Here is a 27,683-nt window from a genome sequence, read left to right on the forward strand (position 1 = left end):
TTGTATAAGTTTCACAACTTTGGGTCATCAAATCTTCCCTCAGTATTTGTTGCTCATAATGATGAAGTGAGCAAACTTTGGCATGAGCGATTTGGTCACTTAAACTATCGCTCCCTTCAGCATCTATGTAAAGAAAATATGGTGACAGGTCTTCCTATGGTATCTTGCAGAGATGGTGTTTGTTCCGGATGTGTACTCGGAAAACATCATCGGGACAGTTTTGACAAACGTGCCTCTTGGCACGCCTCAGCCCCTTTACAGCTTGTGCACAGTGATTTATGTGGTCCTCTTCCTGTTGCTTCATTCTCTGGCTGCAAGTACTTCTTAACCTTCATTGATGATTTCTCCAGACGCACTTGGGTATACTTCTTAAAACTCAAGAGCGAAGTATTTAACACTTTTTTGGCCTTCAAAGCCTTTGTTGAAAAACAATCTGGACATCAAATTCTTAAGCTACGAACTGATAATGGTGGAGAATATGTTAAAAACACATTCATCAACTTTTGCACTGAAAATGGAATTCAAATGCAACATACTGTTCCATACACTCCACAACAAAATGGTGTAGCTGAAAGGAAAAATCGCACCTTAAAGGAAATGGCTAATTGTATGCTGCAATCTAAAGGACTCAGTCTTAGTTTTTGGGCCGAAGCAATTAATTGTGCAAATTATATAATCAATCGCACTCCTACTAAGGTTCTAGAGAATATCACTCCAGAAGAAGCTTGGAGTTCCATTAAACCAGATGTAAGTCACTTTCGTGTGTTTGGAAGTGAAGCATGGGCCCATATTCCAGATGAAAAGCATAAAGCTTTAGAACCTAAGAGTGAGAAATGCACTTTTGTTGGATATTCTGAAGATGTAAAAGGTTATAGACTTATTCCATTTAAGTCCAAAAATGTTATCATTAGAAGAGATGTAAAATTTGATGAAAATAAATCGGCCTGCGAGCCTAGTCCGGCGGATGTGCCACCTCTTCCTATCTCTTCTACTTTTGAAAACATTTCTTCTTCAGATGATGAAAGTGAGGATGACAATCCTCCCCCACCTTCTCAGGATCCTCAACTTCCAAGATGGGTCCGTGCTACTCGAGATGCAGCAGGTGATCTTGCCGGTGATCCTACAGATCAGCGACGTACACGTTCTCAGTTTGAAAGAGCCTCTTCTTTACTGGCTCAAGCTCCAGTAAATCATGATCCTGACACTTTTGCAGAAGCTTCAGGCCATCCACATTGGGAAGCAGCTATGAATGAAGAATATCATTCATTGATGACAAATGATACATGGGATCTTGTTCCTCTACCAACGGGACGAAAACTTGTTAGATGTAAATGGGTTTACAGAACCAAGTATGGACCAGATGGCAAAATTGATAAACATAAAGCTCGTCTTGTTGCTAAGGGCTTTTCACAGGTTGAAGGCATTGACTACACTGAAACCTTCGCCCCTGTTGCCAAAATGAACTCTATCCGCCTTGTTCTTTCCCTTGCTGCCTCTTTAAAATGGGAAGTCCATCAAATGGATGTTAAATCTGCCTTCTTGCATGGGGACTTGCAGGAAGAAATCTATATGGAACAACCCATTGGCTTCATACAAACAGACTCAAGCCTTGTGTGTCGACTTAAGAAATCCCTTTATGGTCTCAAGCAAGCTCCTCGGGCTTGGTATGCCAAAATGGATAGCTTTCTTTTAGAATCTGGCTTTTCTAGGTGTCATTCTGACAATACTGTCTACACCAAGAAAGTGGGTGACTCTCTTATCATCCTTGTTCTTTATGTTGATGATCTTATCCTTACTGGTAGTGATCCCAACCTTATAAACCATGTGAAGTCTATCCTTAAAAAGAAATTTGAAATGACAGACTTAGGACACTTACACTATTTTCTCGGTCTTCAAGTCTTGCAATCCAAGGAGGGTATTTCCCTTTCCCAGTCCAAGTATGCTTGTGATATTCTTCGTCATTTTCACATGGAAGACTGTAAGCCAGCCCCTTCTCCCTTTCAGTCTGGAGTCAAACTTTCAGTCTCTTGTTCTTCTCCTGAAGTTGATGCTACCTTATACCGTCAACTTGTAGGAAAACTCTTGTACTTAACCCATACTCGTCCTGATCTTTCCTTTGCTGTTGGCCTTGTTGCTCGTTTTATGCAAAACCCCCGTGAAAGTCATTGGAAAGCAGCCAAAAGAATACTTCGTTATGTTCGAGGTACAGTACAGTTTGGGATTCATTACAGTGCCAAAGCAGCTCCTCTGTTAGTTGGTTTCACTGATTCTGATTGGGCTGGTGACCCTGATGATCGGAAGTCTACTGCCGGTTATGTCTTCACTCTTGGTTCAGGACCTATTACATGGGCTTGTAAGAAACAGGCTGCCATTTCTCTTTCGTCAGCAGAAGCAGAGTATCGTGGTGCCGTGGAAGCTAGTAAGGAAGCCTTGTGGCTTCGTCAGATCCTATCAGAGTTTGGCTTTGAGCAGCAGCATCCAACCTCCCTTTGGTGTGATAATCAAAGTGCCATTCAGCTATGCAAAGATCCAGTCCAGCATCAGCGCAGCAAACACATCGAACTACACATGCACTTCATCAGAAAACTCATTCATGACCATGCTCTTGAAGTACAATATTGTCCAACAGATGATCAGATTGCAGACATCTTCACAAAGGCTCTCACAGAGGCGAAGTTCACTAAACTTCGATATATGCTTAGAGTTCAGGAAGTTGTCACTAAGGGGGGATAGGCTCTAGTGCCTCCTCCCTTCTCCTATTGTGTCATATTTGTAAATCCTTCAATCCTATCCCAAGTTGTTCTTAAGGGGGGATGTTAGGATATTCCGACACATAGGATATAGTTAAGATCAACTTGGTCTAGTTTAGAGTTAGGTATAGAGTTAGGTAAAGTGTCTTTCTTTACCGTTGTACATATTGTAACTTACAATCCGACGGTCACGATATGTAGTGATCCGACGGTTCACTCTCACCTCGGTATTATCGACACTTGATCCGTGGCTTGACACCCGATTGGTCCATGAGTTCTATTTAAAGCGCATGGAGGGTCATTGTTCGGGTAATCCGTGCATGAGAGAAGCTTATGTAAATTTTCATTCTTTGATTAATAAATTGTCTGTACCCACGTTGGGACAGGCCGTGGACTGTTTCCCTCCTTGCACTCTGAGGGTTTTAACCACGTCAAAAATACTGGTGTATTGATTTGAGATCTGGTTGTGAGCGGTGTCCTTTTGGTATTCTTTCTGAGGAACTTACCCTGTAAATTCCTACAATATGGATCTCCTCAAGGCTCTGCGCTACCTCTGCTTCAACCTACGCTGCCCAATGTAGCCTCTGCGCTGCCTCTCTCAGATCTCTCTCTGTCTCCTTTGTTGAGTATTCTCGGATCAGGAGAAATCTCCAACTGGAACTATCCCTGCCCCTCACTGCAAGAAATCACTTCGAACTTCTCTCTGGCAACTGCTGCGCTGCTCTCTTCAGAAATTTGATCTCTGATCTCCCACTGGATGTGTCTTCTAAATGCCAATCAAGCCTCCTCTTATAATCCTTCTGTTGAGAACCAATGGCCCAAATTAGATTCTAATCAATGGCTCAGATCATTTTGGCTTAATTTTTGTCTTCTTCTAGAAGTTTCATCCACAGTTTGATAAATACTTTTTAATTATTTTAATTTCCTAAGTTTAGACTTAGGCACCCCTTAAAAATAATTAATTATTTTAATAAAACCTTCTCTGGGTGGAATTTCCCAAAACGATTTTTGGGTATTGTGGAATACATGTATCCAAGCCTCCCTGCAAATTTTGAGGCTTAGAGCACATCTAATGCTACAAGAAATCAACATCCCAAATTAAGAGGGAGCTTGGAAACAAGTTTCTAACTTGGAAGAAACTTGGAAATTCCTAAGCGAAGAGGGAGCTTAGGTACATTCCTTTCGTAGGAATGAGTACATTCCTTTATTGCAATAGACATGTCCTCCCTAATTAAGAAGGAGAGATAGATACATCATTCTTGTCTTCACTTGGGAAGACAAAATGGAGGATTGGGTAAACATCTGGGATCTGATACTCTAAGAGGATGAGCTGAGGCATCCAAGATAAGAGTAGTTGTAGAGGACCGATATTCTTTGAGGACTGGGAATTCAAGATGAGAATAGTCTTGGTGGAATACACCCTGAGAACCTAGGTGGGGTATGTTCCGAGAGAGACAATGATGAGGGTGTCTATACATCATTGGTCTCGCCAACATTGTGCTCGGATCTCGTGGAGAGATAGAGATGTTAGTCAAGGCCTCACTATGTGACAATATTGGTTGATATGATGCTACACAAATGGGTTACCAATCCAACGACTCTTATGATAAATTTTTCAAATTGAGAATGACCAAGTACCATTATGAATACCTCCCTAGTTAAGAGGGAGTGTTGAAAAATCTAACTAGGTTCGGTCTTCATAATGACATGTGGAAATATGATTTTATGTAGTTGATGAAAAGAAGAATTTTTTATTATTATTAATGCTTGTCTCATGGGTTTCATGAGCAAGGAATTTTATTTTTAGTGATGGCTCCCATTATGAGCCTTTAGGATTTGTCATCTAGTCATAAAAGTCAATTTGAGTCTATGTCATGTATGAAGGACCTTTCTTGGGCATATTATATTTGTATATGAGTCAATGGAAAAAGTAGCGCTCCAAGACCAAGCACAAGCTTTTACCTCAAGTCGGCTCAAGATGAAAATAAGATGCTATCCGAAAGGCATGTGGGCCTAAGTCATGTCGGCTAATTTCCAGGGGCAAACTACTATTGATAGACAACTTGGGTTTCATCCTTGACATAGAAATTCAGACAAGCATATGACTGTAGTAAGAAGTGTGAAGGGGTAAAAGAAGACGCCTCCCAACCTGTGAAGCAAAGAAGAAAGAACAACGAGGTTCTTAGGGTATTTTTGGGACTGTTTTAAGGGCAGAAAACCTCTATATTTGGAAGAAGTCTGTTGTAGCAGTGAAGGCCAGGAGAACTCTGTTGTAGTAGTGAAGGCCGAGGAGAAGTCTACTGCGTTAGTAGAAGCCGAGGAGAACTGCAGTCCTCTTAGGGAGCTGAAGTGGAAGAAGCGCTAGTCAAGAAGGTTTTGAATTAAGGACAAAGGTTGTGGACCTAATTCAAGAAGGCTGTAGGTCTAAAGCACAAGGAAGCCAAGGTCGAAGAAGAAGTCGAGGAGGAGGAAGGAGCAGAAGGTTGACTATTGTTGACTAAGGATCTTGTGTCTTGGTCTTGGAGTGGCAAATAGGTCAAGGTTCTTGGTCTTGGTATTCGTCGATTGGAATCTCTGTAAGAAGAAAAATTTGTTCGGGTTTTTCTCTCAAGTTGGATCTTGTGTCTTGGTCTTGGAGTGGCAAATAGGTCAAGGTTCTTGGTCTTGGTATTCGTCGATTGGAATCTCTGTAAGAAGAAAAATTTGTTCGGGTTTTCCTCTCAAGTGGGAGAGGTTTTGGCCCTGGTTGATAGCCTATATTCCGTGTCTCTTGTCTCTTTATGGTTTATGTAATGGTAGCTGTTTAATGAAGAAGACCACTAATAACCTAAGTAAAAGAAGATCCTAACATGAAGAAATAAAAAGCATTCACAAGCAATTACTCCTAGAAGAGAAATCACTTAATTGCTATGTCCTAGATTTCTCAACATGCAGCAATTCCTAAGTAGTCATCATCAAGACTTTCAAAGTTTCACCTTTTAATAAAAGTATTCCTCTTATAGTTTTGTGGTGAATTAGTTTCCATTTAATAGTGATATGTGTTGTTGTAGTTCCTTGAACCAACATTTAAGTAACCAGTGCCTAGGTCTTGATTTGTTTCCAACTTCGACTTCTCAAGTGTGACTCTGATACCAATTAGGTTTTGACAAAAGAGGAATGAGCAGAAAAAACAATTCCATATCATTCCAGATTATTCTATATCTCAAAATTTTGGTTTACATTCATCGGAGATGGGAGAGAGAGGTTACATGGTTCCTTTCTTGTTTGTTTCAGATTATTACTAAAGTACTTATTAATAAATAAAGCACCGACTGACCATTGATTAAGTAATTGTTAGGATATTCCGACACATAGGAAATAGTTAAGTATAACTTGGTCTATTGTATAGTTAGGTAAAGTGTATTTCTTTACTATGTACTTTTTGTAACTTACAATCCGACGGTCACGATATGTTTTAGACATGAAGTGATCCGATGATTCATTTTCTCCTTGGTATTACCGACACTTGATCCGTGGCTTAACATTGATTGGTCCATGATCTCTATTTAAAGAGCATGGAGGGTCATTTGTAAGGTGACCGTTCATGAGAGAAGCTTATGTAAATTTTCATTCTTTTACATTAATAAATTGCTTGAAGTGGTCGTGATGGCTCAGGCCTTGGACTGTTTCCCTCTTTGAGGGTTTTAACCACGTCAAGAATACTGGTGTACCGATCTATGATCTGTTTGTGATCAGTGTCCTTTGGTGTTCTATCTAAGGAATTGACCCTGTAAATTCCTACATGGTATCAGAGCTATTCGAGGACCGCATCCGTTGGTGATCTAAATCTGAAGGCGGTACAACTGCATCCGACTGTCGTTCCCTTAATCTACTTTTTCTGAACTGCTCTATTGTGTTAGGAGCATCTATTCTAGTCAAGAACCCCTTTTGTTTCATGCAAAAAGGTTTCCGGTAGCCCTAGCTACGTCATTTTTAAGATTTGAAGGTATACAATCTTTATTTGTAGTTATAGTTATTTATCTCTCTGTTTATTTCGGTTTATAGTCCTCTATAATTTTTTTTATTACCAGATCTATACCTTTCATTTCTGCATATGCTCTCTGCCCTGCAACTCTGTGCGATCTGGGAAACAAGAAACAAAAAGAAAGGATTTTTCTCATGCGTATGCTCTTTTTCGATGCGGTTTAGTGTGATCTCGGAAAATCAGAAACATTGAGGAAAATATTTAGTTTCCGGCCAAATCTAACTTTAAGCCGTAAGGCTTGGATTTCTTTTGCATGTTTGTTTGGGTTATGGGTTTTTTTTTTTTGTTTAGTAGGAAAAAAGAGGTTTTTCAAGTAAGCACACACACTCTAAAGCTTTAGAGAGCACAAAAAAAAACCCTTCATTCTTTCCAAAAATCACTAACCTTTTAAACTAGCTCACTTGGTCCAAAGTTACTTTATGAGAATAGAGGTTTTGGGTTCAAGTCTTTCTTTTTGTTGAGTTACTTTTTCAAAAAGCACATGTAACTTATGTTTTAAAGTTACTTTATGTAAAAGTGTTCTCACCCATTATAAAAAGTGAGTCACTTATAATTTCGAAGTCACTTTATCTTTTATTTAAGTTACAATTTAGTGGGTAGTTCATAAAGTACCATTGTAAAAGTGACTTTCACTTATTTATAAAAGTGGGTCACATAAAGTAATCTTTTTTTAAAAGTGAGCTAATTAGATTAAGTTTGGAAGGGGGGGGGTGTAAATATAACATTATCATTCACTTCTCAACATTCACGTAGTTTGTCGACATCTTCAACAACATTTCTTCAAAAAACCAAACTTTTCTTCAAAAAGCCATAACTTCTTCATCCGAAAGCCGTTTTCAAAGCCGTTTTTTTGAATCAGCCTAATTTTTCAAGATCTTTCCATTGGAACACTTAATTTCAACATCTTCAACGTCGGTTTTTTTTTTTTTAATTTGTTTTTATGTTTTCTTTGAAATGGAAAGTCCACGCCTAGTTATTCTTGATAACACCAACTACTTCCAATGGTTATCTTACTTAGAAGTAAAGGTATTAATTAGAATAGCCTCAGGCCAAAAATCTAAACCTAAAGATAAGCTAGCCAAATGTGAATATAAGCAAGATCAAGCATGTAGGTTGATAGGGATGTCTATTTCTCCAGACCTTAGATTCCGTATCGCAGAATTTTATACCCCTGATGAAGCAATAAAACAACTCAATAAAGTTTTTGGAATTAAAAATAAAATTAGAGCCCATCAACTCGAAAATGAGTTGCTTAGGTTGGACCCCAATAATTTTTCTTCCATTGAAGATTTTTTGTCTAAGTTCAAGACCCTTAGACTTTTCTTCGAAGGTGTTAAGGTTAAGAAAGAGGATGGTAGCCTTATCTATTCCATTCTTACTAAGTTAGGACCAACCTACTTTGTGTTTGTTTCCACCTTCCATTCTACTAGAGAAGCCTTTATTTCTCAAGGACAAGCCTACAAGTCCCTCTCTTTTGATGCCTTTTGTGATTATTTAATAAGAGAACAAGAAAAACTCTTACATGTTGGTCTTCTTAATATTGGAAACTTTTCTAAGAAAGCCTTAACAACCTAGCATCAACCAAATTCAAAGAATCCTAAGAAGCAGCATCCTAAAAAAAATGGTCCTAAACCAAACAAGGGTCCTAAGTAATTTCAGTCTCAAAATGAAAAATCAATTCAACAAAATGATAAGGCAAATAAAAACAAAGGGAAGAAGACTGATAGACATTGCAGCTTTTGTAATCGTGATGGCCACTTAGAATCCAAATGCTTTAAGAGGATGGAAACCTTGGAAGCAACAATGAAGAAACATAACATCCATTTGGAGCACTCATCAACTTCAACTTCATCTTCAAGAATAACACTTTCGGCATGTGGTTGTCAAGCATCTCGGTCTGGTTATGCACTAAATGTATCTTCTTCTTTTCATTTTCTTGAGTGGCTCATTAATTACGGAGCTTCTTATCACATGGCCAAAAACGAAGCCATGTTTTCTTCTTTAAATGATTGTAACACCAAAAATATATATGTTGGTGATGATAGATCTCTTAGTGTTGTAGGGACTGGAACTATTCATCTAGACAATGGTCAATTCAATGATGTATTATGTGTTCCTACCTTATCCTGCAACCTTCTATCTGTATATCAGATAACTCATTCAGGTGAAGGTAAAATCGTTGAATTTTCGCCTCATGATGTTGTAATTAAGGACCTAAGAGATCCTAGACAGATTTTAGATACTGACATTGCTGATGATTCTACATGGTTGTATAAGTTTAACAACTTTGGGTCATCAACTCTTCCTTCAGTATTTGTTGCTCATAATGATGAAGTGAACAAACTTTGGCATGAGCGATTTGGTCACTTAAACTATCACTCCCTTCAAAATCTATGTAAAGAGAATATGGTGACAGGTCTTCCTATGGTATCTTACAGAGATGGTGTTTGTTTCGGATGTGTACTCGGAAAACATCATCGGGATAGTTTTGAAAAACGTGCCTCTTGGCATGCCTCAACCCCTTTACAGCTTGTGCATAGTGATTTATGTGGTCTACTTCCAGTTGTTTCATTCTCTGGCTATAAGTATTTCTTAACTTTCGTTGATGATTTCTCCAAACAATCTGGACCTCAAATTCTTAAGCTAAGATCTGATAATGGTGGAAAATATGTTAGCAACAAATTCATTAACTTTTGCATTGAGCATGGAATTCAATTGCAACATACTGTTTCATATACTCCACAACAAAATGGTGTAGTTGAAAGGAAGATTCGCGCCTTAAAAGAAATGGCTAATTGTATGCTTCAATCTAAAGGACTTCTTCTTAAATTTTGGGCAGAAGCAATTAATTGTGCAAATTGCATAGTAAATCGCACTCCTAGTAAGGTTTTAAAGAATGTCACTCCAAAAGAAGCATGGAGCGCAATTAAACCAAATGTAAGTCACTTTCGTGTTTTTGGAAGTGAAGCATGTGCCCATATTCTAGATGAGAAACATAAAGCCTTACAACCTAAGAGTGAAAAATGTATTTTTGTTGGATATTCTGAAGATGTCAAAGGATATAGACTTCTTCAACCTAAATCCAAAAATGTTATCATTAGAAGAGATGTAAAGTTTGTTGAAAATATATTGACCTACAAGCTTAGTTCGACAGATGTGCCACCTCTCTCTATCCCTTTTACTTTTGAAAATACTTCTTTTTCAAATGATGACAACGAGGATGACAATCCTCCCCTACCTTTTCGTGATCCTCCTTCAGCTCCTCAGCTTCCAAAATGGGTCTGTGCTACTCGGGATGCAGCAGGTTCTCTTGCAGGTGATCCTACAGATCAACATCGTACACTTTTTTAGTTCGATAAAGCCTCTTCATTATTGGCTCAAGCTTCAACGAAGTATGATTCTGACACCTTTGCAGAAGCTTCAGGCCATCCAGATTGGGACACAACTATGAATGAAAAATATCGCTCACTATTGACAAATGATACATGGGACCTTGTTCCTCTTCCAAAGGGACGAAAACTTGTTAGATGCAAATGGGTTTACAGAACCAAGTTTGGACTAGATGGAAAAGTTGATAAAAATAAAGCTCGTCTTGTTGCTAAGGGTTTTTCACAAGTTGAAGGCATTGATTATATTGAAACCTTGTCCCCTGTTGCCAAAATGAACTCTATCTGCCTTGTTCTTTCCCTTGCTGCCTCTTTCAAATGGGAAGTCCATCAGATGGATGTTAAATCCGCCTTCTTGCATGGGGACTTGCATGAAGAAATCTATATGGAACAACCTCCTGGCTTTATACAAACAAACTCCAACCTTGTATGTTGACTTAAGAAATCCCTTTATGGTCTCAAGCATGCCCCTGGGACTTGGTATGCCAAAATGGATAGCTTTATTTTAGATACTGGCCTTTCTAGGTGTCATTCTGACAATATTGTCTACACCAAGAAAGTGGGTAAGTCTCTTATCATTCTTGTTCTTTATCTTGATGATCTTATCCTTACTGGTAGTGATCCCTACCTTATAAACCATGTGAAGTCTAGCCTTAAAAAGCAGTTTGAAATGACAGACTTAGGACACTTGCATTATTTTCTTGGTCTTCAAGTCTTGCAATCCAAAAAGGGTATTTCCCTTTCCCAGTCCAAGTATGCCTGTGATCTTCTACGCCACTTTCACATGCAATACTGTAAGCTAGCCCCTTCTCCCTTTCAGTTTGGAACCAAACTTTCAGTCACTTGTACTTCCCTTGAAGTTGATGCTACCTTATACTGTCAGCTTGTTGGAAAACTTTTGTATCTGACCCATACCCGTATTGACCTTTCTTTTGCTGTTGGCCTTATTGCTAGGTTTATGCAAAACCCACATGAAAGTCATTGGAAAACAACTAAAAGAATAATTCGTTATGTTCGAGGTACAATTCAGTTTGGGATTCATTACAGTGTAGAAGCATCTCCTCTATTGGTTGGTTTCACTGATTCCGATTGGGTTGGTGACCCTGATGATCGGAAGTCTACTGCAGGTTATGTCTTCACTCTTGGTTTTGGACCTATTACATGGGCTTGCAAGAAACAAAGTGCCATTTCTCTTTCTTTAGCAGAAGCAAAGTATCATGGCGCCGTAGAAGCTAGTAAGGAAGCCCTGTGGCTTCGTCAGATCCTGTCAGAGTTTGGCTTTCAGCAGCAACATCCGACTACACTTTGGTGTGATAATCAAAGTGCCATTCAACTATGCAAAGATCTAGTCCAACATCAACGCAACAAACACATTGAACTACACATGCACTTCATCAGAAAGCTCATTCATGACCATGTTCTTGAAGTGCAATATTGTTCAATCGATGATCAAGTTGCAGACATCTTTACAAAGGCTCTCACAGAGGCGAAGTTTACTAGAAAGCTCATTCATGAGCATGTTCTTGAAGTGCAATATTGTTCAACCGATGATCAAGTTGCAGACATCTTTACAAAGGCTCTCACAGAGGCGAAGTTTACTAAATTTCGATTTATGGTTGGAGTTCAGGAAGTTGTCACTAAGGGGGGGATAGGCTCTAATGCCTCCTTCCTTCTCCTATTGTGTCATCTTTGTACATCCTTTAATCCTATCCCAAGTTGTTCTTAAGGGGGGATGTTAGGATATTCTGACACATAGGAAATAGGTAACTATAACTTGGTCTAGTGTATAGTTAGGTAAAGTGTGTTTTTTTATTATATACTTTTTGTAACCAGTGTTTTACAACCCGCCCGTTTCGAATCCGAATCGGCCGTTTCGAACCGAGCCAGCACCAAAATCTTTGACCCGGCCAGCAACCCGGCTCGGTTGACCGAGTCACATATGACTCGGTCGAGTCATATGTGACTCGGTCAACCCGGCCGGGTCCGTTATGACTCGGCCGAGTCAATGAACATACGACTGGGCAGCGTAAAAGATGAAAAAAATTCACTTTTTATGTGATTTTTGAAAAAGTTAAATGCAGTTAATGGATTCTAAAGGGTAATTGTAATTAGTTAAATGCTTTTGGGGTCGATTTCCCCCTCCCAAACCCTATTTAAGACAGCCAAATGCTCTCATTCACTCACAGCAGTCTTATGCATTTGAGTGAGAGTCTTCTTTGAGAATTAGTGAGCAGTTCTTGAGCTTGTTTTGGAGCAGCAGTGAGGAGTCTTGGAGGAGCATTGTAGCTGGAGTGAGGAGCTTCTTGGGCAGCCATTCGGAGCAGCATTGAGGAGCTGATTCTTGGAGCAAGCTTGAGGAGGGAGACACGACAGAAGCGCAGCCGCATATCTACTCTATCTCAGCTTGCATCTGTTGCACAGCCTGCTAGTGGTACTGGCACCACTTCTACAGTTGCAGTTGGAGACGATGATGATGAGGAGGAGCCATGGGGCCCCTTGTCTGACTCTGATGATGATGATCCAGAGATTGGTCGAGATGATCTTGGCTCCTCTGGCAGTAGCTACTAGCCAGTAGTACTAGTATTGGAGTCTGGTCACCATCACAGTTTACTTTTGTTGTAGAGGCCATTTCTAGCCTCCTTGGTTATTTGTATTTTGTTTTGAGTCTTTGATCATGTATGATAGTTGACTATGTATTGCCATTGGGTACCATTTTGATATAATGGATTGGTTCATGAGCCTACTTTGATCATATGTTGTCTTCCATCTATATTATAATGCTGTGTGTTTGGAAACATGAATGAAAATCTTTAAAATTATGTTTAAAATATTTAAAATTATGTTTTTTTATAAAAAAAATAAATATTTAATGTATTTTTTACAACGACCGAGTCATTGAAATCGAGCCGGCCGAGTCATTACCGAGTCGGAGTCGATCCTCGCCCGAGTCGGAGTCGGGGTCGGAGTTGTAAAACACTGTTTGTAACTTACAATCCGACAATCACGATATGTTCTAGACATGAAGTGATCCGACAGTTCATTCTCTCCTCGGTATTACTGACACTTGATCTGTGGCTTAACATCCAATTGGTCCATGATCTCTATTTAAAGAGCATGGAGGGTCATTTGTAAGGTGACAGTTCATGAGAGAAGCTTATGTAAATTTTTTTCTTTTACATTAATAAATTACCTAAAGTGGCCGCGTTGGCTCAGGCTGTGGATTGTTTCCCTCTTTGAGGGTTTTAACCCCGTCAAGAATACTGGTGTACTGATCTGTGATTTGTTTGTGAGCGGTGTCCTTTAATGTTCTATCTAAGGAACTTACCCTGTAAATTCCTACAATAATTATGCTAAATGGAAAATGAAATTTAGTAAACTTAGAACACTGAAACATCTGGATAAATCTGTGCCAACCATATATTGATTAAGTAATTATGGTAACTCTGTGCCAACCATATATTGATTAAGTAATTATGGTAACTGGAAAATGAAAAGGAGTAAACTTAGAACACTGAAACATCTGCATAAATCTCTTATAATTGGAATAGAACTATTTTTTAACCAATCATTTCTTATTTATGTCCAATTTTAGAATATTAATGGTTTATTGACTCTGTTTTCCATGTTATAGAAGTTATGTTTGGTGAAATTGTCATGTTTTTCTTTTTTTTTTTTGTTCGCCATGGTTTCTGTTTAAGACCCTTGTATGGTCATTTGGGGTGGACCTACATTTACCAGTGCACAGTTTAAGGCTAGGGCTTTCGCAGGCTAAGTTTTTATTGTTATTTTTGTTTTCCAGGGTTGTGCTTGCTCCTCAAGTTCAAGTTATAAATGGTCAGATCGTTATCAATGAAGAGAGCCTTGTTGTCTCCCATCGTGAGTTGAATGTGAATGATATTCAGACATATCGCAGAGTTGAAGAAACTAGTTCTAAACTGAACTATCATACCTATATGAATCGGACACCTGTGGAAAGATGGTCCAAGTCAGACACAGAACTATTCTACAAGGTAGAAGAGAAATGACCAGATCCCGGCATGCTAAAACTTTCATTAGTCATTAAGTATTAGTTTGTTTCATTAGCTGTTTATATAGAAGCTGAATGTACAGACACTTTAAAAGGTGCCACTCGTGATTATTTTCTCTGATTAGTTTTTATATGCTTTATAGAGGAAATATATGAGACATTCAAATAGAGTTTAATGACTAAAAACTTATTCACCGACTCCTGTTTAAACTGCTGCATTTTTTGTTTGTTCAGGCTATGCAACAGTTTGGAACGGACTTTGGAATGATTCAGCACCTTTTTCCTGGTAGAACACGCCGTCAAGTGAAAGCAAAATTTAAAATAGAGGAAAGGAAACATCCTTTGCAACTTGCTAATGCATTAATTCATAGGCCACAAGGTGGGTGTTTATTGTCATTGACAAATGATTGTGTATATGATTGGTATAATGATTTTTTTTGACCCTTTTCCCTTTTCTTAATAGTAATAATTAAATCTGAGACTTTATACATTCAAAGTAAAGAATGCCATGGAATTCATACAGATCTTTCTGATTGTTACATTCACATTTATGCTTTGGCTATGGAATTATAATGTATCGACTATCATCTATTAAAGTTTATTAAGCGGATATATAACCTGATAAATTGGCTTGTTAACCCGTTGTCTTTTTCACTGAAACCTCGCAATAAGAAAACAGAGTCTCTTTTATGCAACACTGGGTTGCAATAAGGGCAGTGATAGGAAGTCTATTTCAAGCTTGTTAAATAATTTACCGAATTGCTAGCTGATATGCTTCCATATAAATTGCAGTTTTAAAAGCTGACAGCAACCATTCTTTAATGGTTGTGGTATAGGTTAAAAATTAAAAGTAGTGCTATCTTGAGCTGTGGTATAGCATGATAGTGAAAATTAGTAGCAAGAAATACTTTCCCTGTATCTACATTTATAACTGTTTTTTCAATTTTTGTATTTTCCTACTAGGACATCACGAAAGAAGCAACAATATAACCATAAACTTTATTTAGTCCGAACCCACATGTTTTGTCATACTGATATAAATTTCAGAATGCATTTGTTGAAAACATAAAGAGTGCTTCTACTCTTTTTCAGTTTCCTAAGAATCGATAATTAATGAAACAATTTATGCATGCATTCAACACATAAGAGACACATGATTTTTGTCAAGCTAACCCTGCGAAAACTCCACAGCCTCTTGGGGAAAACCAGTCTTCAAAGGAGGATTTTATTGCTTGAGAAATTATAAATATGTACATAAAAACACAATACTTATCTCCCTTTGCTTGTGGCTTTAAATGCTCATGTTCTGGAAATTTGTGCCCACTGACAAATCAACTTTTACAGAAATTTGTGCCCAAAATTTTTAGCATTAAATTCTCTGCCCAACTTAATCTTTGTGCCCAGAATCTGCCCCAATTTTTGTGCTGAAATGTTGACTGTATTGCCTCAAAATTCGTTTGAGAATGTAGTAGAACACCTCCGTGAAAATCGTGCTGCCTGTCGCTGCTGTCCTGAAAATTGTGGCTCAAATTTCGGGCTTGCAACGTTGTTTCCTCCCTCAAATTTTGCACCTGTTGTCCTCAAAATTTGTGCTACTGTTTGCAGTATGTATAGTCTGCTTGGAATTTGAGCCCCTTTCTCTTAGCTGCAAATTATCCAACTCCTTGAAGTTTTCTCTTTAGCCTCTCTTCTCCTCATGCTCTCTCTCAAGTATGAAGTGACGAATAAGTTTCCCTTTTCCTCTTTTGTTTTCTTGGAAAATATTGAATCCCTAAACCTAGGATCCAATGGTTGAGATTTCATCTTCAAATCTCAAGATGTGTGGTTGAGATCATTTTTCCCAAATGACCCCCTTCATACATTGGCCCCATCACTTAAAAGTCTCTTAGTACCTTTTTCAAGTTGTGTACTTTTTTAATTTTTCTCATAAAGTGATTTTTCACCTCACTTAAATATTAGAAAAGTACACTATGTACTTTTAGCATAAAGTCACTTTATTAAGTACAAGTGACTTTAATATTAGAAGTATATGGTACAACACTTCTAAGTACCTTTTCCACCCATGACATTAATATAACTCATAAATGTCATTGAGACAAAAGTCATTAATGTGCTTATTAAGCTAAAACGGATAAAAGCCTAGTAATGTCTCTCTTACTAGGCTAAAACGGATAAAAGCCTAGTAACGCCTCTCCTTTGTACTATTTTCAACACTTGCGCCAATATTATCCCTTGAACAATTCTGGAAACTAATTGGTTGATAATAGAGCTTGGTGGGATGTCATGTTTGATGGTAAGTAGATGCTAACCTCATATTCCATCTATGTATGAGGCTTGAGGACTAACCATTATACATGGGAAAGGGCACTAGCACCTATCATGGGCCAAAGTTGTAGCACAAACTATCCTAGTGTGAGGGCACTCATTTTGTGAAAATTTCAAGTGTTAGATGACTAATGTCCATACGATCTCAATCAAACAAGTAGATTGTTGAATTTAATTAATGTTGAAATTAAATTCCAGAGCATCACATCAATCACACAATAACTAGAAATTAAATATTGACAACATACAAATTAGTTTCACACAAACAAGTAATTACTCCTAGAAACAAACCTTTTATTCGTTTGAAAAACTTACAAGGAAATCTCCACACACTGTCCCAAAAACAACACTGCACAAATACTAAAAACATCTTGAACTGAATGAAGCCACTTGTTTGGATGTACGACTTATCTGTATGAACTATATGGACACATGTACGTACTGTCTAGATGACTACATGGAACTGCTATATGAAATTGTGTGCTATTGGAAGTGTCACTTTCATGGCTGCTTGCTCGCTTGCTCTCCCATCAAATTGCGCAATTGCTCAAGCGTGTTTAAAGCCTCTACATTGCCCCGTCTCTATACTTTTGGCAGAGGATCTATTTTGAAGATAACTCCTAGTCTAAATCATGCATGAGATACAATTTTAGACTCAAACTACTAAATATAAGACTTTCACTTAGAGAAATGAGTACTTAGTTAAATAATATTAAATCAAGATCCGGTCTCCTTGTCAAGTGACTGAGTAGTTGGCACAATGGGATGTCATGCCCTCCACGTGGTTTCAAATACCACCGTGGGAGAAATTTGGCCCAGTGTGATAAGGCTCAAGGAGTAGGCGCCCCCACCCTCATGGAGTCTTGGCTCTTTCTAAGTCATAAATTCTTAGTATATCTGGCTTATGCGCTGCTGGATATACTTCTGGTCTTATAGCGACAACTGCTACATTTGATTTTGGGCCTCACCTAGACGACTCCAGTGAGTTACCAATTCACCATGGTAAAAGGAAACAAATATTGAATCAGGATCTACATATTATCATTACTTATCTAAAATTTGGTTATGTATATACTTTTCAATTTTTAATAAATTGAGTGTGTTACAACCTTGAGGTTGGGTTTAACTATAGGAAACCCTAGGAAAATAGATGTTTGGGTTTAAACCCTAAGAAAAATCCTAGGAAACCATAAAGAAAGAGATGATGTAAAAGCCCCAATTTCACAGTGGTAAAGAAGCCTCAAGTGATGCCACAAGCCAAAAATCTTTAAATCAACTTGCTAATTTGAGTAAGTGAGATTCACACCTTGTCTGATTCTATGTTGGGATTCATAAGAGAGCATAAGAATTCAATGGAACCAAGAACTAGGACAACCCAAATTTGACAATAAAGAGAAACATAAACCAACACTAGGGCAATGCAACACTTGAGATAAATCAAAGAAGAGGAGCACAACCTTATAGAGAGAGAGAGCCCATGAACAAATGTGCTAGGGAAAGAAATAAACCTATGGACAAGAGAGAGTGCCACACTTGATAGGTTTCCTTAGGAAAAACACTCTATTAAGAATAAATGAGAATTACATGATGATCAATTACAAATGGGAGTTGTGTATTTAATAATTTATACACAACTTTAGAGTAGGGTTCTTTCCCTAAGAGGGGCTATGGGCCTGCTACCACACAATCTAGCAGGCTCTTAAGGAAGTACAACCTATGGGTCACAGAGCTAGATTAAGTGATAATAATGCGACAATGGCCCACTATCACCTCAACCAATGCCCCTTTCTCTTTAAAAACTTTCACCAATGGGATGAGTCCGTGTAGATAGATAATCACCTGTGATTGATATTCTAGGGTTAATGGTGCTAGGTGATGAGGTGGGATCTCTCAAGGGAAGCTCTGTGTGATAGTATGGCACTTCAAAAAGGCTTTCACTCCCTTTAAGAGACCTAAAAGGAACTTGTATGAGACCTAGGGCACTCTTGAGATCAAGACAAGGAAAAGAAAGGGCTTATTATGATTTATTCCAATGAATACTAAGCCCCTACAATCCTAACAGAAGTCCCCAAGTCAAAGAAATACGAGTTATGGTTCTCCTTTTAGGGCACACCTAGGGCAAGAGTTTTTATAAAAAGCAAAACTTAAATAAAAGGCACTTACAAGATGACAATGTGATATATCCATCTACAAATCAAGAGATTGCTCCGAAGTAGATCAAATTGTAGCTCCAAAAATCGAAATGCATCCAAGACATCCAATATCTAATCCAAAGAAAAGGTGCGAATTTGCCAAGAAGGCCGAAATTCCCAAGTGTGATGATGATCCAATACAAATGAAGTTATGTTCTATTTATATGAGTCCTACTAGGTTGAATTATTAGGCTAAGGCCCCTAACATTATAAAAATGTGCAAAACACATGCCTTGGTCACAAGCCAATCAAGTAGCTTTTACAAATTATGAAATAACCATCCAAATGCTAGTCAAATTGATGACATCACGCTGATGTAGGGCCGTTGGAGGGCCACATTAAGTCCTCTTGGTGCCAAAATGTGTGAGAGGGCTCCAAAAATCATGAACAAGGGGCTGGCCCTTTAGTCTCCATGGAAGTCATCATGTGGGGCCCCAAAGTGAGTTGGGGGCACATAAATTGGTCTCATGGGTCTCATGATAATAACATAGTCTGTAATGTTCCAATACTGAGGGCTCTGACGATGGTGCTTGCCCTCTCATATCTCAAGGGGTGAGACAAACCTCCTCTGGGCCTTGGATTAGCTGCCAAACCATGTGATCATTGCCAAGCCGGCTGGGACACACTAGTCTAAGTGCATCATCACGTGTATATAGTTCGTCAATGAACAAACTACTTGAAGGTGCTGAGGGTGCCCATGGCATGAATTGATACTTTGCACATGATGGGAGTCCCACGACTCTCAACGCTGCCCCTCTATTTGTCAATATGATCTTCTGTTCCATTCTTGTAGCCTGTTGATATTTTCTGCTCGCTGTTCTTCCATCTTCCTCAAAGTCTTTGCTTGTTGCTCTTCCAGTTTTCTCCAAGACTTTGCATTCCTTTGCCAAAAAATGACATCCAGTGGTTCCATTTTTAATTATCATCTAGCCTAGTAGGATTTATGTGCTAATACCACTCTAGTGAGCTAGGTTAATTTTTTTGCCCTCGAATCTCTTAAGGTATTAAGACTTCAATAAAAAATTTCAATTGCAATAGAAAAATTCAAATAGTCAAAGTATTCTTTACTGAACTTTAATAATAGTCATAATAGAAGATATCCAATTGACTTGAAACATGAACTACGCTAGAACTACGTTTTTTGTGCCCTCAGTAGTCTCATCTACTTTAGGGAAATATACTCGCTTGACTTCAGTCTTAGGAGGAGATTTTGGCCAGACTTCCTTCCTCACAAAACTTCAAGAATAATTAGAGGACCTTGTTGCTTTTTCAATGATATGCTTGTGCCCAAGAAAAGGATCAAGATCACATAGAACTGTGCCGCCCTTCTAGAAAGCTTTCTTGTGCCAGAACAAGAGCCAATCAAGAATTTTCGCCGCCTTTCAGATGATTGACTTGTGCCAGGACAAAATTTTAGGAAAACCTCGCTCTCCTAGATGATGTTTATTGTGCCAAGATCAATAACCAAAAACCCTAACTAAATTTGCTGTCTTCCAATAGTTTTCCTATGCCCAGAACAAAGATCAATCCGACAAAGAATTTCACTCCTCCTTTAGAAAATAGTCTTGTGCCAAAATAGAGAGAAAAAGAGAATGGTGTCAACTCTAGGGTGGACTCGTTCATCACTGAAATTGACAAGAGGAAAAGGGGCCTTAAAACCCTTAGAGCTAATGCTCAAGAAACAAATGAAATTGATCCACACTTGATGCCCAAAATGAATTCATCCCTCTTTTATTTATAGTTTTCCTAGAGGGGTTTCTTCTTCTTAAATGATTGAGTAAGCTTTACTCTAGGCCCCAATATTGGGTTTGTTCGCCCAACTGTCGCAAAACTCGCCCAAACATTGCATATTTTGGTGTTTTCCCCTTTATAGAGGATAAGCTGGGGGTGTAAAACACTGTTTTGCTTGTTGGCCGAGCTTGACAAATTGTGAAGAATACAAATAAATTCATATCTCCATGAATACATGTCGGAATAGGATGATCGTTAGATCAATCCTACACCTCGGAATAGGATGTTCGTTAGATCAATCCTACACCTCTCGGTGAGAGGAATCCAAGAAAAATATCAGCTGCCATAAATAAGGTGACCCACATGGAGTTTGGCCCTAGTTGCCAATTTTAACAGTCCCTCTCAACTATGGAGAACTCCATCTGCTAATCCATCTATCTGTTGGTACTATCTCTGCCATCAATGCACTGCTCTGCTCTGCTTTGCTGAACTATTAAGAAGAAGAAGTGATCGAGAATGTATCATACCATCCTCTACTGACCCGAAGTCAGTCCCAGATAAAAGAGAGTGTCTCATGGCACTCTTACTGACCCGAAGTGAGTGCTAATGAAGAGATTGTGTCATACGACTCTTATTGATCGGAAATCACTTCCAGATATAGAGAGTGTCCCATACCACTCTTACTGACCCAAAGTCAGTTCCAATTGATCCCAGATCAATATTATCCTCGCATAGGGAGTATGGTGTTACACGATGCGTCCATCGGTACTACTATGGTCCCTATTGTCATTTCCCTACTCATTGGTCAGATGAGAGGTACTTCTCATGAGTCCCAGACCACATGGGTAGGATGTCTCAGTAGGAGAAGGATGAACCACTCATCCTGCCTACATGTCGCCATGGGGTATCACAGGGGAAGGCTGAACCACTCACCCTGTATACAATAGACCACTAGGGTAAGGCTGAATCACTGATCCTATGGTTGGTCATCGCTCCAAGAAGTACCCCAAGCCCCCCGAAGTCAGTCCCAGATAAAAGAGAGTGTCTCATGGCACTCTTACTGACCCGAAGTGAGTGCCAATGAAGAGATTGTGTCATACGACTCTTATTGATCGGAAATCACTTCCAGATATAGAGAGTGTCCCATACCACTCTTACTGACCCAAAGTCAGTTCCAATTGATCCCAGATCAATATTATCCTCGCATAGGGAGTATGGTGTTACACGATGCGTCCATCGGTACTACTATGGCCCCTATCGTCATTTCCCTACTCATTGGTCAGATGAGAGGTACTTCTCATGAGTCCTAGACCACATGGGTAGGATGTCTCAGTAGGAGAAGGATGAACCACTCATCCTGCCTACATGTCGCCATGGGGTATCACAGGGGAAGGCTGAACCACTCACCCTGTATACAACAGACCACTAGGGTAAGGCTGAATCACTGACCCTATGGTTGGTCATCGCTCCAAGAAGTACCCCAAGCCCCCCGGAGCTCCTAGAGCTCAATGTATATATCATACAGGACTCTCATAAGAGGGTCTCTCCACGACTCCTAGTCGTTCTTGGAAAGTCAAGAATTTGATCTTTCCCATGGGCTTTGTCCGAATGTCGATGACCTACTCATCAGTCCCAATATGATGGAGCCTTATTGCTCATCGTTGTACCATATCCCAGATAAAGTGGTACCTGATATCGATGTGCTTGGAGCGATCATGAAATACAAGATTCTCTGATAAACGAATCCCACTCTGGTTGTCGCAAAGGATCACGGTAGTATCCAGCGTATGTCCAAACAACTCACTAAAGAGCTTCCGCAACTAGACAACTTCACAGGAGGCCATACTCGCAGCAATGTATTCGGCCTCAACGGTGCTCAACGCCATTGAATTCTGCTTCCTTCTCATCCAGAATATTGAAGCAGAACCCAAAGAGAAACAACACCTGGAAGTGCTCTTTTGGTCCACCACACTGCCTGCCCAATCAGCATCGAAATAACCATGCAGCCTCACATCTCCGACAATGTATCTCAGTCCATGAGTGATTGTGCCCCAAAGATATCTCAGAAGATTCTTGGCACTAATCCAATGTGAGCGATGAGGCTCAACCATATATTGGCTCAACGTGTTGACTGCAAAACATATATTCGGATGGGAGTTCACCAAGAACATCAGTGCTCCTATGAGTTGACGATACTCAGAAGCATTTCCCAATACAGGTCTGGCAGCACTACTGCATAACTTCTTGAAGTTAAGCTCCATCGAGGTAGTCACGGGCTTGCAGTCCACCATTCCAAATCTTTCCAATATCTTCACCACGTATTTTCCTTGAGATAGGAAAATTTCTCCTGGCTTTTGCCAGACCTCCAACCCTAGGAAATACTGCATCAATCCCAAGTCCTTCATCGCAAATTCGGAAGCCAACTCCCTCTTACATTTGTGAATGAGAGGGTTTGAACCAGTGAGAAAGAGGTCATCAACATACAACACCAGTATGAGAGGCTTATCATCTTCAACCTTAAAGTAAAGGTTCGGATCGACTTCGCTCCTAGTGAATCCCACCTTCATCAAATAGCTATTGATCCTCTCATACCAAGCTTGGGGTACTTGCTTCAGCCCATAGAGAGATTTCTTCAACCTGCATACACGAGATTCCTGATTATGAATCTCAAACCCCTTGGGTTGTTCCACATAGACTTCCTCTTTAATCGAATCATGCAAGAACGGGGTCTTGACATCCATCTGATGTAGGTTCCATCCTTGCGAAGCAGCAAGGGCTATGATCGAGCGGATGGTGGTGTATTGGGCAACAGGTGCAAATATCTCATCATAATCCACACCTTCCTTTTGAGAGAAGCCTCGAGCAACAACACGAGCCTTGTATTTTTCAGCACTCCCATCAGCTCCATGCTTGATTTTGTAAAGCCATTTTGAGGTGACAATTGATTTGTCCTGGGGTCTGGGGACCACATCCCAGACATCATTCTTCATGATGGACTCGTATTCTTCATTCATAGCATCCTTCCATACTTGATGCTTCACGGCTTCTTCGAATGATGTAGGCTTGTTTTGAATGATAATGCTCATAATGGTCAAGTATCCCTGATACCTGGTCGACTTCTTACTTTCACGGAAAGTCCCTCTTGGTGCAACATGTCTCTCTCCATCTTCAAGAGTCCCCCTAAGCCATGTGGGCCTCTTCCTAGAGGAGGAGGGCTCTTGAGGAGGAGGATCAATAAGATCCATAGGTTCTTCAACATCTGACATTGTTTCATCTTCCTTTTCATCTAGTTTCCTGGTGTCAGCTTCTTTATCTTTCCTTAGAATAGGAAGATTGTCAACCTTGCTAAGAGCCATATCTTTGTTAAAGTTGACATCATGACTTATTTCTCTTGGCTTTTTCCAGACCTCCAACCCTAGGAAATAGTGCATCAGTCCTAGGTCCTTCATCTCAAATTCGGAAGCCAACTCTCTCTTACATTTGTGAATGAGAGTGTCTGCACCAGTCAGAAAGAGGTCATCAACATACAATAGAAGTATGAGAGGCTTATCATCTTCAATCTTAAAGTAAAGGTTCGGATCGGCTTCACTGCTAGTGAATCCCAGCTTTATCAAATAGCTATCGATCCTCTCATACCAAGCTCGGGGTGCTTGCTTCAGCCCATAGAGAGATTTCTTCAAGATAACATGAGATTCCTGATTATGAATCTCAAACCCCTCGTGTTGTTCCACATAGAATTCCTCTTTAATCGAACCATGCAAGAACGGGGTCTTGACATCCATCTGATGTAGGTTCCATCCTTGCGAGAAGCAGTAAGGGCTATGATCGAGCGGATGGTGGTGTATCGGGCAACAGGTGCAAATATCTCATCATAATCTACACCTTCCTTTTGAGAGAAGTCTCGAGCAACAAAGCGAGCCTTGTATTTTTCAACACTCCCTTCAGCTCGATGCCTGATTTTGTAAAGCCATTTTGAGGTGACAATTGATTTGTCCTGGGGTCTAGGGACCACATCCCAGACATCTTTCCATACTTGATGCTTCACGGCTTCTTCGAACGATGTAGGCTCGTTTTGAATGATAGTGATCATAATGGTCAAGTAGCCCTGATACCTGGTCGGATTCATGCTTTCACGGAAAGTCCCTCTTGGTGCAATATGTCTCTCGTCATCTTCAAGAGTTCCCCTAAGCCATGAGGGCCTCTTCCTAGATGAGGAGGGCTCTTGAGGAGGAGGATTAATAAGATCCATAGGTTCTTCATCATCCGACATTGTTTCATCTTCCTTTTCATCTGGCATCCTGGTGTCAGCTTCTTTATCTTTCCTTAGAATAGGAAGATTGTCAACCTTGCTAAGAGCCATATCTTTGTCAAAGGTGAGATCATGACTTATTTTGACTTCCCTTTGACCAACCACATAAATTCTATAACCCTTAGAATTTTTGCCATAGCCCACAAAGATTCCTTTCTTTCCAGATGCACCCAATTTGCTTCTTTTCTCTTTTGGCACATGAAAGTATACGAGACTTCCAAAAATTCTAAAATGAGAGACATCGGGTTTCTTACCAATGAACATTTCTTTGGGAGTCTTTGAGTCCAATGCTTGATGAGGGCATCAATTTTGAACATATACGACGTATTCGCAGCTTCGGCCCATAGAAACTTTGGAAGCCTTTGATCATGGAGCATGGCACAAACAACTTCCACAATCGTATGATTCTTCCTTTCAACCACACCATTTTGCTCAGGAGTGTATGGTGTTGTGGTCTCCCTCTTAATGCCAGCTTCTTTGCAAAAGTCATGGAACTCATTGGATTCATACTCGGTCCCATTATTAGTCCTTAATATCTTGATTCTCTTCTCGGTTTGATTCTCGATCAAGGCTTTGAAGTGACGGAACTAGGTGAACACTTCATCTTTCCTTTTCAAGAAGTATATCCAAGTCTTGCGAGAATAATCATTTGTAAAAGTGAGATAATATAGATATCCTCCCAAAGAGTTTACGGGCATCATACCAGATATGTCGGAGTGGACCAACTGCAATATATCTGTAGACTTGCTATGGCTTGAGGGGAATGGTCCCCTTTTAAGCTTTCCTTCGGCACATCCTAGACATACACCTTCATGCTCTACTTTGAACTCGGGCATCCCTGTCACCATCTGTCTCACATCGGGTAGGGCCTTATAATGAAGGTGGGCAAACCTCCGATGCCATAGTTCAGATTGTAGAGATGTGTCGCAAGACATGACCCCCAATGGACTTCATCCAACTTGATATAGAGAGTCAACCTGGAACCCAACAGTAAAAGCATCTTTAACATTCTTTTTCCAAACACGTACCTTGCCATCGATGAATGCTACCTTGTAGCCTTTGTCTTCCATTGCCAAAATGGACACCAGGTTCTTCTTGAGATCAGGTACATATAAAACTTTTTGCAATTGGATCGTGTTATACTAATTTAATTGAAGAGAAACATTCCTTACACCCTTTACGGGATAGGTGGCATTGTCTCCAAGAATAATCTCCAAGTTTGTGCCTTGAAGCACCACTATCAATAAGCCAATTTCCCAACGAGTCCGGAGGAGAGGTAGTGGAGAGAGCCGATATAAGATAATACTCATCTTGCTTATTGTTAACAACATTTGATTCATACCTGGAGTTCCTTGCTTTCTTGGAGGGTTGACCATTTACTTGATTTCCTGCATTCCTCTTTCCTTTGCCATTGAACTTGCCATTCCTTTGATTGGTGTTGTAGTTGCCTCTGGAGTGATTTTGATCATCATCATGTGATGTGTCCTTTCTATTTGGACACTCCCTTGCATAGTGGCCAAATTTGTTGCAAACAAAGCATCTTCCCTTCCTTCCACCCTTCGATCCGAGCTTTCCTTTGAAATGTCCTTTAGACCCAGAATTATTTCTCCTTTTGGCATGAGAGGAGAAAGCAGTGGGGTTGCCTTTGTTTGAAGGCATTTCTTGCTCCACCATCCTTGTCTCTTCTTGAATGCATCTCGACATCAATTCTTCAAACCCCGAAATTCGATCATTATTGAGAATAGTGGTTCTAAATATATACCATTCAGATGGGAGCCCTCCAAGGGTTGTGATAGTTAGTTCCCTGTCAGGAATGACTTCTCGAATCGATAGAAGATCATTCTTGATCTCAATGATCCTTAAAAAGTAGGATTGAATATCCTTGTCCTTGCCCTTCTTAATATCCTTCAACTTATTTTTGAGGAACAAAACTTGATTTGTATCACTGACTTTAAACAAGCTTACCAATTTGTCGTAGATCTCCTTGGGGGTGTTCAACTCGGAAACGTAGGCCACCAGAAGCTTGTCAATTGAATCTCGGATAATCTTTTTCGCTTTGACTTCACCCTTAGTGTACTTGTTCTTTGTAGCAGCTGGTGCATTTGATGGAGGCTCCAAAATTTTACCCCTCACATATTCCAACACTTCTTGCCCTTCCAATGTCTGATCAAGAGACATCTTCCATCTGTGATAGTCAGAGTTCTCACGGAGCTTGTCTTTGGTCGGGAAGTGGGATGAGGAACCCATGAAGCCTTTTGATCTTTCCAATTGTCTTCGGTGATTGCTTGCTTGGGCTTTGTCTTCACCTCAGCTCTGATACCATGTTAAATTATGGTATGTTCTATGCTTAATAACAATTTACCAATGTTCCACCAAGGTTCCGGGACGAGGAGGCTAGGGAGCGAGGATATGCGGGAGCAGCTTATGCAAAAGCTCCCTACCAATTTTTAGGAAACGTGGGGGGACGTCAAGGTCTTAAAAACTTATAAATATAAAATATAATTTATAAATCGATGAATCATATCACTGAAACAAATTTAAAACGAAAACTTAATCGCTGCAAAGCATGATCATTGATATGAATATCATTATCATATAAATTTAAAATTCTAATTTATAATCATACATCATACATTATGATTAATTTATTAAACCATATTGATGTTTCACTTCCTACTATGAACATTGAATACTGAATATTGACATAAACTTATAAAAGTAGAGTCTGTTACATCAAGAGTCAAAATTTTATAGAATTATAAAAGTGAAGTCTGATACATCAAGAGTCAAAATTTCATAGAGTTAGAATAACACAAGAACATCAACATATCAAAAGATAAATGAGCATAATTTTGCTCAAGCCTCAAGGTATTGCCCCGCTAGTCTCTGCATCCAGCTATTGCATGAATAAATCAGGATCAACCATATCACCATCTGAA

The 27,683-nt window shown here is 39.5% G+C and overlaps 1 protein-coding gene across 1 annotated transcript in view; it reads left to right on the forward strand.

The window, feature by feature from the left end:
• The window catches only part of LOC149219579 (uncharacterized), a 280,841-nt gene that overhangs the window by 120,819 nt on the left and 132,339 nt on the right, over nucleotides 1-27,683 (forward strand). Inside the window, exons 6-7 of the mRNA XM_089382627.1 lie at nucleotides 13,960-14,170; nucleotides 14,422-14,566. Coding sequence (XP_089238753.1) covers nucleotides 13,960-14,170; nucleotides 14,422-14,566 — 356 coding nt within the window. The remainder of the gene's footprint in view (nucleotides 1-13,959; nucleotides 14,171-14,421; nucleotides 14,567-27,683) is intronic.

The sequence above is a fragment of the Pinus tabuliformis genome, chromosome Q (genome assembly GCF_031772625.1).
Source record: "Pinus tabuliformis cultivar Carrire ecotype Pingquan chromosome Q, CPIR1, whole genome shotgun sequence".
Taxonomy (NCBI): Eukaryota; Viridiplantae; Streptophyta; class Pinopsida; order Pinales; family Pinaceae; genus Pinus; species Pinus tabuliformis.